This window comes from Schistocerca nitens, chromosome 7 (assembly GCF_023898315.1).
Source record: "Schistocerca nitens isolate TAMUIC-IGC-003100 chromosome 7, iqSchNite1.1, whole genome shotgun sequence".
In the NCBI taxonomy this organism is placed as follows: domain Eukaryota; kingdom Metazoa; phylum Arthropoda; class Insecta; order Orthoptera; family Acrididae; genus Schistocerca; species Schistocerca nitens.
Window position 1 is genome coordinate 268934 of NC_064620.1, and position 12522 is coordinate 281455.

The window sequence follows — 12522 nt, forward strand, 5'->3', positions numbered from 1 at the left end:
CCATGCCTGCTTAGCCATTTTGCACTTCCTGTCGATCTCATTTTTGAGACGTTTGTATTCCCTTTTGCCTGCTTAATTTACTGCATTTTTATATTTTCTCCTTTCATCAATTAAATTCAATATTTCTTCTGTTACCCAAGGATTTCTATTAGCCCTCGTCTTTTTACCTACTTGATCCTCTGCTGCCTTCACTACTTCATCCCTCAGAGGTACCCATTCGTCTTCTACTGTATTTCTTTGCCCCATTCCTGTCAATTGTTCCCTCATGCTCTCCCTGAAACTCTCTACAACCTCTGGTTCTTTCAGTTTATCCAGGTCCAATCTCCTTAAATTCCCACCTTTTTGCAGTTTCTTCAGTTTCAATCTGCAGTTCATAACCAATAGATTGTGGTCAGAATCCACATCTGCCCCTGGAAATGTCTTACAATTTAAAACCTGGTTCCTAAATCTGTCTTACCATTACATAATCTATCTGATACCTTTTAGTATCTCCAGGATTCTTCCAGGTATACAACCTTCTTTTATGATTCTTGAACCAAGTGTTAGCTATGATTAAGTGATGCTCTGTGCAAAATTCTACAAGGCGGCTTCCTCTTTCATTTCTTCCCCCCAATCCATATTCACCTACTATGTTTCCTTCTCTCCCTCTTCCTACTGACGAATTCCAGTCACCCATGACTATTAAATTTTCGTCTCCCTTCACTACCTGAATAATTTCTTTTATCTCGTCATACATTTCATCAATTTCTTCATCATCTGCAGAGCTAGTTGGCATATAAACTTGTACTACTGTAGTAGGCATGGGCATTGTGTCTATCTTGGCCACAATAATGCGTTCACTATGCTGTTTGTAGTAGCTAACCCGCACTCCTATTTTTTTTTATTCATTATTAAACCTACTCCTGCATTACCCCTATTTGATTTTGTATTTATAACCCTGTAATCACCTGACCAAAAGTCTTGTTCCTCCTGCCACTGAACTTCACTAATTCCCACTATATCTAACTTTAACCTATCCATTTCCCTTTTTAAATTTTCTAACCTACCTGCCCGATTAAGGGATCTGACATTCCACGCTCCGATCCGTAGAATGCCAGTTTTCTTTCTCTTGATAACGACGTCCTCTTGAGTAGTCCCCGCCCGGAGATCCGAATGGGGGACTATTTTACCTCCGGAATATTTTACCCAAGAGGACGCCATCATTATTTAATCATACAGTAAAGCTGCATGCCCTCGGGAAAAATTACGGCTGTAGTTTGCCCTTGCTTTCAGCCGTTTGCAGTACCAGCACAGCAAGGCCGTTTTGGTTAATGTTACAAGGCCAGATCAGTCAATCATCCAGACTGTTGCCCCTGCAACTACTGAAAAGGCTGCTGCCCCTCTTCAGGAACCACGTTTGTCTGGCCTCTCAACAGATACCCCTCCGTTGTGGTTGCACCTACGGTACGGCCATCTGTATTGCTGAGGCACGCAAGCCTCCCCACCAACGGCAAGGTCCATGGTTCATGGGGAAGTGATACATTACCCGTGTTAAAATGGACCGTTTACCAATTGCGGAAAAGGTCGATATCGTGCTGATGTATGGCTACTGTGGTCAAAATGCCCAACAGGCATGTGCTATGTATGCTGCTCGGTATCCTGGACGACATCATCCAAGTGTCCGGACCGTTCGCCAGATAGTTACGTTATTTAAGGAAACAGAAAGTGTTCAGCCATGTGTGAAACGTCAACCGCGACCTGCAACAAATGATGGTGCGTAAGTAGGTGTTTTAGCTACTGTCGCGGCTAATCTGCACATCAGTAGCAGACAAACTGCGCGAGAATCGGGACTCTCAAAAACGTCGGTGTTGAGAATGCTACATCAAAATCGATTGCACCAGTACCATATTTCTATGCACCAAGAATTGCATGGCGACGACTTTGAACGTCGTGTACAGTTCTGCCACTGGGCACAAGTGAAATTACGGGACGATGACAGATTTTTTGCATGCGTTCTATTTAGCGATGAAGCATCATTCACCAACAGCGGTAACGTAAACCGGCATAATATGCACTATTGGCAACGGAAAATCCACGATGGCTGCGACAAGTGGAACATCAGCGACCTTGGCGGGTTACTGTATGGTGCGACATTATGGGAGGAAAGATAACTGGCCCCCACTTTATCGATGGCAATCTAAATAGTGCAATGTATGCTGATTTCCTACGTAATATTCTACTGATGTTACTACAAGATGCTTCACTGCATGACAGAATGGCGATGTACTTCCAACATGACGGATGTCCGGCACATAGCTCGCGTGTGGTTGAAGCGATATTGAATACCTTATTTCATGGGAGGTGCATTGGTCGCCGAGGCACCATACCATGGCCCGCACGTTCACCGGATCTGACGTCCCCGGATTTGTTTTAGTGGGGAAAGTTGAAGGATATTTGCTATCGTGATCCACCGACAACGCCTGACAACATGCGTCAGCACATTGTCAATGCATGTGCGAACATTACAGAACGAACTACTCGCTGTTGAGAGGAATGTCGTTACATGTATTGCCAAATGCATTGAGGTTGACGGTCATCATTTTGAGCATTTATTGCATTAATGTGGTATTTACAGGTAATCACGCTGTAACAGCGTGCTTTCTCAGAAATAATAAGTTCACAACCGAAATAAATTGTGCAAACGTACTTACATTCTGTATTTTAATTTAAAAAACCTACCTGTTACCAACTGTTCGTCTAAAATTGTGAGCCATGTGTTTGTGACTATTACAGCGCCATCTACCACACAGCGAAAAAAGTAGTCCAACTAAAACATTCATATTTCTTTACGTACTACACGAATATGTAATGAAAAATGGGGTTTCCTATTTAAAAGAACGTAGTTGATATCCGTTTGACCTTCGGCAGCGCCATCTAGCGGACCAACCATAGCGGCATCTGGTTTCCCCCTTCAAGCAAAAAATATACAAAACACTCGCGCGCGCACGCACGCACACGCACACACACACAACCAGTGTGTGCCAGCAGAAGTTAAGACGTCTGTCTTCTGCCAGATACTGTGGTTTTGTGCGTATGTGTGTGTGTGCGCGCCCCATCAATTTTTAACAAAGGCCTTCATAATATTGTTACATTCCACCCTGTATACTTCTAAAGTGTTGCATCAATTGTATCTAGACCTCGTAGTTTACAAATTTGTATTATCTAAAATGCTAGTTTTCATTAAAGGAGTACCCAATATGTATGATCTAAGCTATGAGCGATAATAGAGATATTAGCACAACAACAAAAAATTAATTTAAATAAACTGTGGTTATGTTGCACACTTGCCACATGTGACCCAGTTAATAAACGCTTTAAAGTGCTTCAGCTTCAAAAGTTAAGAATATTATGCAGAATAAATCACTGTGAAGAATCCTCTCACAGAAGTTGTATGCAGACAAGTGATGTGGGAAAAATTGTGGGATAAACGACTTGTCTAGTATCTTTAAACTAGATTTGGTGAGAACACAGCCCATAAAACATGTGTCCCTCAAAATAAAGGAAGAGATAAAGTACAATATTTATACCAATAATTCTTTTCCAAATTTGAACACATTGTATAAAAAAGAAATATTTCTAACACACAAACTCCTATGTCAACAAAAATAATCAATTTTGAAAACGTAATTGTATAGATAAAAAAACCTACGCTCACCGAGTGGTGGCAGGAAAACACACATATAAATGTATATAAGTTTGCAAGATTTAGGAGCCAGTGGTTGCTGCTCCTGGCAGGAGGCTGAAGAGGATGGAAAAGGGGTGAAGGAAAAGGACTGGTGAGGTTTAGGAAATAGCCAACTTTTCCAGACTCTCCCCATTTCCTAAACCTCACCAGTCCTTTTCCTTCACCCCTCTTTCTTCCCCTTCAACACTTCTGCCAGGAGAAGCTTGAAAATGTACATACCTTTATGTTTGCATTCTCCTGCCACCACTTGCTGAGTAGAGTTTTTACCTATCCAGTAACATTTCATAAAGTACTACATTACTCATGACTACTGTTACTTTATTATTTTCCTTTTCCTCCAGTTTCTGACAAGTTAAGATTTATCAAATTCTGAAAATAGTTTTAAAAGTTTAGACGATTCTGAGTTTTTGAACCCCTCTGCGTTCCTCTGTCGCACCCATGTATTTTTGTTTGTAATGATAACTATTTATATTTTTTGGTGTAACTGTTATACCTAATGTTATCTCTCTGTTTGTGCATAACAAGTTACAGGTTTGTTCCTCTCTTCCTTTAAGTACCTAGCTGTAAGGTGAAGAAAGTTATGAGATAAGCTCTTTTACAAAAGCTATAAGCATGCTTTATTGTTTTAGGATGCATGCAATTATTCTGATGTGATAATCCTATTCACTGTGGCACAAGAAAGATGCGTCAGAAACCATTTTGATCAGCTATTTTTTTCAGAAGATTCTGAAGACAATTATGGTTACAAAGAAAATTTTGGTATGTTGTTATTTTATTCAACAATCATAAACTTGTACTTTATTTTTTAAAATGTTGCATCTGGCTCAGTAATACATAACAAAAAAGATCATTTTTATAAACAACTAGGAGAACGGAAAACTATTCTGTGAAACAATTTATTTTTATTTAAGAAAACAATACTGCATAAAGTGACACAGTACAAAAATATTAAATGCAATGAATATGCACATCACTGATGAAATGTATTACCAGTACTTACATTAGATTTACAAACATTTCTCCTCCTTAACTTTAAAAACTAGGAAAATATTAATGTCAGGTATGTTCTGTTTTCATTTAGAGGACAAAAAGGTGGCAAATATCTTCTGGTAAATATGCCAACATTTTGCCCACCTGTGCACAGCGAGCACAATGATAAATCGAACACTGTATAAACCACATTTCATGTTACAGTGTGAAATAGTAAAAGAATATTGTCTGAAATGATAACACACATCAGTTGTGCAAAGAGGTAAAAAATGAAGTGCAAACAGTAAGCAAAAACTTCAGTGGTACAAGATCTGCCACGTTAAAAAAGATCAGATAGCATTTGTATCTTTAAAATGCAATAACTTCATAAAATTTTATATAAATAGAAGTAAAAATATTTTATTTTTAGTATCTATTAAAAATAGAAAATTATGTATACATAACAGCAGTTTGTAGTTTACACAGCATGAACATTGCTGGAACTACAGAGAGGAACTAAAGTGAACACTAATATAACAGATCTGCAACAACAACCACAAGAGCTGTTAAGTACCTTTAAACATAAATGTGCCATCAAATAATAACTATAAGAATGAAGGTTACAATAATCAAGATGCTTAAATTTGAACACACAGTATCTGCAGCAGAAACAACTAAGTTAAAAGTCCACTTAATGGGAGTGGAGTAATGTATTAAATAATGTACATGTTGCAAACTACCACAATTTATAGAAATTGATACTCTGACTCAGAAATACATTTCACAAAAAATACTTTATAAATTATTAATGTGTTTCATCAAAGGCACTATGAGAAAGCTATCAGAGTTTGACACTACATTAATACGCCTTTATTTCTTCACAAAGTATCCACTTTTAAATATAGAAATTACTTCTCTCATTTAAATCTTCCTATCTAATTTATTTTGTAAAACAGCACCACTACATACTTTATTTGGCAAGCACCCATGTGCATAAACATGGGAAAAGGGCATTCGCGTATTTGCATTACTGTATCGTATAAATTAATACTTTCAATTTGGAACAAATTGACTATATGATCAGTTTATGCGAGAATTGCTATTGTTCTGGCATTTGTAGATCATTTATAAGTACTAGTTTATGCATAAATAATAATAAATATGGCATTAAACATGAAAGACGAATTATTGTCTTTATATGAAGTCCACCCAGATGCTTAAGGATCCAGGAAGACATTATGAGTAGATTATGAAAGCATCACAGTTCTTTAATACAGTACAAAACATGTTACTACTGCTGAATATGTGATTGCAGTTAATACCTGCATTTGGAATGGCAGGGTGAAGTAACCACAGGTTTATTCTAATGTAACTACAGTATAAACAAAATATTGTTATAGTTTACTATCACAGTCTCACTATCACTTAATGTGATAAGTATGCGAAAATGATTGATGGTTGGAAACATGGGGAACCATTTCGAAGTTTATGTATTGGACTAAATGTCATGCTAATGATTTTCCATTTACAAAAACTGGGTAATTTTTTGCAGTCATTCCTCCTGGGATATATCAGGAAAATATAAATCACAGACATTCTATGTTACAAAACTAGATCACTGACAGCATGGAATGTACTGAACTTTCTTCCAGTTCCTTTTTGGCAAGAAGGATATGTATGTGCACTGACAGTGACTCAAAGTTTCCAGTCTGATGATAATATACAAAGCGCACTATCAAATATATTTAAAACTATACTGTCTGCTATCAAAATTCACACAAAACTGCAGTATAAATGCATTAACTGCGGAACAGCAGACTTCTAGGAAATATCAGATCTAGCACACATGCGTGCGCACACACAAAATGACTGCCACTCACACGTTTACTCTGTCCCTATATTCTTTGAATTTACATTTCTCTAATCCACAAAAATGTGTGTCTTGTCCTATTCCCAGCACAGACTGGTTGGTTGCTCGCTTTCACTGAACAAAAGTAAAGGGGGAAAACCATTTGACCTACTACCAACAAATTCAATCGTCAGAGCATCTCATCTGTAGGTGGCGCATAAGAGAACCCTGCAAAAATGTCGTCTGGTATCCGCACACTGGCTGAAAGAGCAGATCCCTTCCTATGAGAAGCCGATGTTGCTACTGATGCTGGCACGGCCTCACATGTGAACTCTGGATCAATGTTGTGCAGGTCTAAAACATCGCTCTGAAACAGAATTTAAAAGAGAACAATAGAATAACAACCCTTTTGTGTTGGATGGACTCAACATCAACGACAAAATCTACAGGTGATTGCTTTTACACCTGCTATATGCTCGTGGATGTCCACATGCATTTGTTCACACATTCCATATAGTTTTTCAGGACACCTCTGGCTGCTATCCTACACAATGATATGTACTAGAGATTCTGAGTTGCAGGCAGGCACAACAATAAGACACTGAAACGAGTTAGATTTCAGCCAAAAAGAACTTGACATGACTCAGACTGTGTGTGTGAGAGAGAGAGAGAGAGAGAGAGAGAGAGAGAGGGAGCGATGGGGAGAGGGGGAGGGGGAGGCAGGGGGGAGGGAGAGGGAGAGGCAGGGGGAGGGAGAGGGAGAGGCAGGGGGGAGGGAGAGGGAGAGGCAGGTGGGAGGGGGAGGGAGAGGGAGAGGGAGAGGGGGAGGGGGAGGGAGAGGGGGAGGGAGAGGGGGAGGGAGAGGGAGAGGGGGAGGGAGAGGGGGAGGGAGAGGGGGAGGGAGAGGGGGAGGGAGAGGGGGAGGGAGAGGGGGAGGGAGAGGGGGAGGGAGAGGGGGAGGGAGAGGGGGAGGGAGAGGGGGAGGGAGAGGGGGAGGGAGAGGGGGAGGGAGAGGGGGAGGGAGAGGGGGAGGGGGAGGGAGAGGGGGAGGGAGAGGGGGAGGGAGAGGGGGAGGGAGAGGGGGAGGGAGAGGGGGAGGGAGAGGGGGAGGGAGAGGGGGAGGGAGAGGGGGGGAGGTGTCGGGGGGGGGAGGTGTCGGGGGGGACGTGTCGGGTGGGGGGGAGGTGTCGAGGGGGGGGACGTGTCGGGGGGGCGGGAGGTGTCGGGGGGGGAGGTGTCGGGGGGGGAGGTGTCGGGAGGGGGGAGGTGTCGGGGGGGAGGTGTCGGGGGGGAGGTGTCGGGGGGGAGGTGTCGGGGGGGAGGTGTCGGGGGGGAGGTGTCGGGGGGGGGGGGGGGGGGAGGTGTCGGGTGGGGGAGGTGTCGGGGGGGGGGGGGGAGGTGTCGGGGGGGAGGTGTCGGGGGGGAGGTGTCGGGGGGGGAGGTGTCGGGGGGGGGGAGGTGTCGGGGGGGGGAGGTGTCGGGGGGGGGGGAGGTGTCGGGGGGGGGGGAGGTGTCGGGGATGAGGTGTCGGGGATGAGGTGTCGGGGGGAGGTGTCGGGGGGGGGGGGGGGAGGTGTCGGGGGGGGGAGGTGTCGGGGGGGGGAGGTGTCGGGGGGGGGGAGGTGTCGGGTGGGAGGTGTCGCGGGGGGGGAGGTGTCGCGGGGGGGGAGGTGTCGGGGGGGGGAGGTGTCGGGGGGGGAGGTGTCGGGGGGGGAGGTGACGGGGGGGGGGGGGAGGTGTCGGGGATGAGGTGTCGGGGATGAGGTGTCGGGGGGAGGTGTCGGGGGGGAGGTGTCGGGGGGGGGAGGTGTCGGGGGGGGGGAGGTGTCGGGGGGGGGGATGTGTCGGGGGGGGGTAGGTGACGGGGGGGTAGGTGTCGGGGGGGGAGGTGTCGGGGGGGAGGTGGGGTGGGGGGGAGGTGTCGGGGGGGGAGGTGTCGGGGGGGGAGGTGGGGGGGGAGGTGTCGGCGGGGGGAGGTGTCGGGGGGGGAGGTGTCGGGGGGGGGAGGTGTCGGGGGGGGGAGGTGTCGGGGGGGGGGAGGTGTCGGGGGAGGTGTCGGGGGAGGTGGGTGAGGCGTGTGGGGGTGAGGGGTGGGGGAGGCGTGCGGGGGTGAGGGGGAGGGGAGGAGAGAGAGAGATGGAGAGAGAGAGAGAGAGAGAGAGAGAGAGAGAGAGAGAGAGAGAGAGAATTCAAAGAAATTTATGTGAATTGATAGAATGCTCAGGTTGTTGCAAAAAATTAAGTTTTAAATTCATTCTCTGCAGCCAACATAAACTACATAAAACAGAACAATTACTGCATTCAAATTTTAATAGCAAATGAATGTACTTTATTAACAAAAATACAGTGTTGCACCTTTCGATTGAGAGTGACTGCAAATCTCTACTAAAGCCTTAAGATTCTGCAATGAAATTTTAATAAGTCATTCAATTAGTTTCATGCAGTCCCACCTTTGGCTCTAGTTTTGTTAACTTTTTCATTGTATCTGGCCACCTTGTACAACTTCCAGCTTTGAGATAAGAATGGGAAATGAATACAGAAAATATGAGGTTAAGTGTTAACTTGAAGCCCATAGGTAAGTGACAGAAGTAGTGCTGCAGGCAGCTATACATAGAAAGAGGGGATGGCTCAACACTGGTGGGACTTTGTTAAAAACCATATTTTTTAATGCAACGATAAGGCAGGTGCAAGATACAGTAGTTAGTGTGCAAACTATGGTATAGTGGCATACCACTCAACTAATGAACCCAGAACGTAATGCACAGAGCTACACTAGAGGGACATGGGAGGTAGCTAAGGAACTCACAGAATGAGTGACCAATGCAGTAGCATCAATAATTCCCTGGCAGTCATTCCAAAATGATTAAGTAAATTAGATGAGAATATGACTATCACTATACTGTGACAAAATACTATTGCTAGACTGCTATGGATACTGGCAGAAAGTATTAATTACACAAGACATCAAGTTGCAAGAATGTGAGAAGCCATTTACCGTGCAAAATGTGGGCAAGTAAGTTCGGCATTGATGCCACTGCAACCATTTACGGAAAGATTGTGTCAAGCACAGATTTTTCAACAGAACTTCAGCATGTGGTAAAACTGACACAAAGGAATTTAGCACTATTTTATAGCATAGCCAACACTGAGGTTACAACAGATAAGACAAAATTACTTATATCAATCCAATTTCTGGTAGAAAATCAAAATGCATATTATCAATGCTACACCACCATTCATCCATACCCGATGAATTGGGAAACTATGAGTAAATGGGTGCAGCTACAGACTGAAGTAGTAGTAATAATTACAAAATGAGGTGATGCACATACTCTCATGACAAGAAAGGATATGCAGGGAGTGTACAACACAAGTGTTTACTAATTGTCTCACTAGGATGGTACAAACAGATACACATTCATGTAAGGTACAACTGTTCTGAGGTGAACATGACACCGCACAGTGTCACAGAAGTGTAGGAAAGTAACACACACTTTCAGAAAATATGAAGCCACTGGATTTACTCCATCTGTCTCCAGAAACTGTAATAATTAACTGTTAAGAGGATGGGGAATCTAGGAGCATGGAAAGGATGGAATTACAGGACAGTGGTCTCTTGATCAATGACTTGTGATATAGCAGGGGGTAATTATCGTTTACCTGCAACCATTACCAGTTTGACCATGTTTAAGTTATCAACACAAATGTTGTACTGGCCAGACAAACCTTTGAGTGTCCTACCAACCCAGAATCTAACAATTCTTAATGTCTCCTTGAATCCATGACTCCTACACTCAGTGAGCTAATCACAATAAAAAAAAAAAAAAAAAAAAAAAAAAAAAGATGCATTACTATGGGAAAGATGCTCACGCCTATTCAATATTTTCAAGATTATTATCATTGGAATGTTATTAATGTAAGTGTTTTTACAACTGGGCATGGCTGTTAAGAGACATTTTGAAGTGTCCCACCTCAGCTGTTTTTTCACGAATATTCAGTTTATTAGAACTTTGAGTTTCCATTGCTGAGTGGCTTTTCTTCCATCCCACTACCCTGTGATGTTTTCCTTTGTTACCATTCTCTATAGTATTACTCTTCTCAGTTTTCATTCTTACTCTTCTTTTCTATGTTTATTAATCACCTTCCAAACTGCATTAACTTCCGAGCCACACTATATCAATGATCGACCACACACAAAGTGTGGTTTTGTAACTGTACAAATTGTTGATGCAGCATCTGATGCTTCAAATTCTTCCCTCTGATAATTATACAGGGTGATTCAAAAAGAATACCACAACTTTAAAAATGTGTATTTAATGAAAGAAACATAATATAACCTTCTGTTATACATCATTACAAAGAGTATTTAAAAAGGTTTTTTTTTTTCACTCAAAAACAAGTTCAGAGATGTTCAATATGGCCCCCTCCAGACACTCGAGCAATATCAACCCGATACTCCAACTCGTTCCACACTCTCTGTAGCATATCAGGCGTAACAGTTTGGATAGCTGCTGTTATTTCTCGTTTCAAATCATCAATGGTGGCTGGGAGAGGTGGCCGAAACACCATATCCTTAACATACCCCAATAAGAAAAAATCGCAGGGGGTAAGATCAGGGCTTCTTGGAGGCCAGTGATGAAGTGCTCTGTCACGGGCTGCCTGGCGGCCGATCCATCGCCTCGGGTAGTTGACGTTCAGGTAGTTACGGACAGATAAGTGCCAATGTGGTGGCGCTCCATCCTGCTGAAATATGAATTGTTGTGCTTCTTGTTCGAGCTGAGGGAACAGCCAATTCTCTAACATCTCCAGATACTGTAGTCCAGTTACAGTAGCACCTTCGAAGAAAAAGGGACCAAAAACTTTATTGGCTGAAATGGCACAGAAAACGTTCACCTTAGGCGAGTCAACTGTTTATACCAACGTTTAATACACCACCTATCAGGAGGTTTAACACCATACTTCGTTCGAAATGCACACTGAACAACTGTCGTCGATTCACTTCTGCCGTACTCAATAGCACAAAAAGCTTTCTGTTGAGCGGTCGCCATCTTAGCACCAACTGACGCTGACGCCTAGTCAACAGCGCCTCAAGCGAACAAATGTACAACTAAATGAAACTTTATAGCTCCCTTAATTCGCCGACAGATAGTGCTTAGCTCTGCCTTTTGTCATTGCAGAGTTTTAAATTCCTAAAGTTGTGGTATTCTTTTTGAATCACCCTGTATTTATACCTACTGCTCCCACTTCATCCCTCATCCTCATGTTCTTTAGCATTTTATTTGCCACACCTGCCAGTGCCACATGAACTTGTGATCCTTGATCTACCCCTCCCCCTCTCTTCCCTTATCACAATATACATGTACTCCCATACATTATCTGTTCTTTTCTCACATGTTACTGTACATTTTTCACATATTTGCATCTCTCTACATATTTTTCACGCATATTTGCTCTTATCCAACTCCTCTCACAACCATCAACACCTTATACTGTCCATTTCTATGTTATTCCTGTTTCCTTTACACCATCCCTGCCACAACAGTCCCCTGCTCCATCTTTCTGCCCACTAATGAAAAATACCCCTTTTCCGGGCTAAAAGGCAATCCCACATCCTATTCCTTATATGCTGCCTAAACCATGGAATGATTTAATGGCCTGACCATAAAAATTCCTCTCTGGATCCCACCCCTCCTTTCACAACGACCTTCACCTTTTCAGTATCTGCCAGTCCCCGGCCCTCACAAACCTGCTACTGCAAAAGCACATTTCCATAGCAAAGGTATCTAAGAACCATCTCTGTTTCCTCTGAAAGATACTGCTACTGTGTGGTCCCTGCTTCATACATTACATCTCTGAAATTGAATCCCTTGCTCTCCAGCACCTGGAGGAGCATTCCAGACACCAATATAAAGGGTGAACTTTACATGAAGACAAATGATTACACAAATTAATTCTCTGATGCACCTTCCTGATGACATCA

At 43.1% G+C, this 12522-nt stretch overlaps 1 protein-coding gene across 2 annotated transcripts in view; it reads right to left on the bottom strand.

Moving 5' to 3' along the window:
- Positions 1-4579: 4579 nt before the first annotated feature.
- The window catches only part of LOC126195128 (serine/threonine-protein kinase Sgk2-like), a 119541-nt gene continuing 111598 nt past the window's right edge, over positions 4580-12522 (bottom strand). The window contains exon 10 of one of the 2 annotated variants that reach the window (XM_049933624.1): positions 4580-6909. In XM_049933624.1, coding sequence (XP_049789581.1) covers positions 6733-6909 — 177 coding nt within the window. In that variant the 3' untranslated portion in view covers positions 4580-6732. The remainder of the gene's footprint in view (positions 6910-12522) is intronic. The other variant, XM_049933623.1, reaches the window with a different exon arrangement.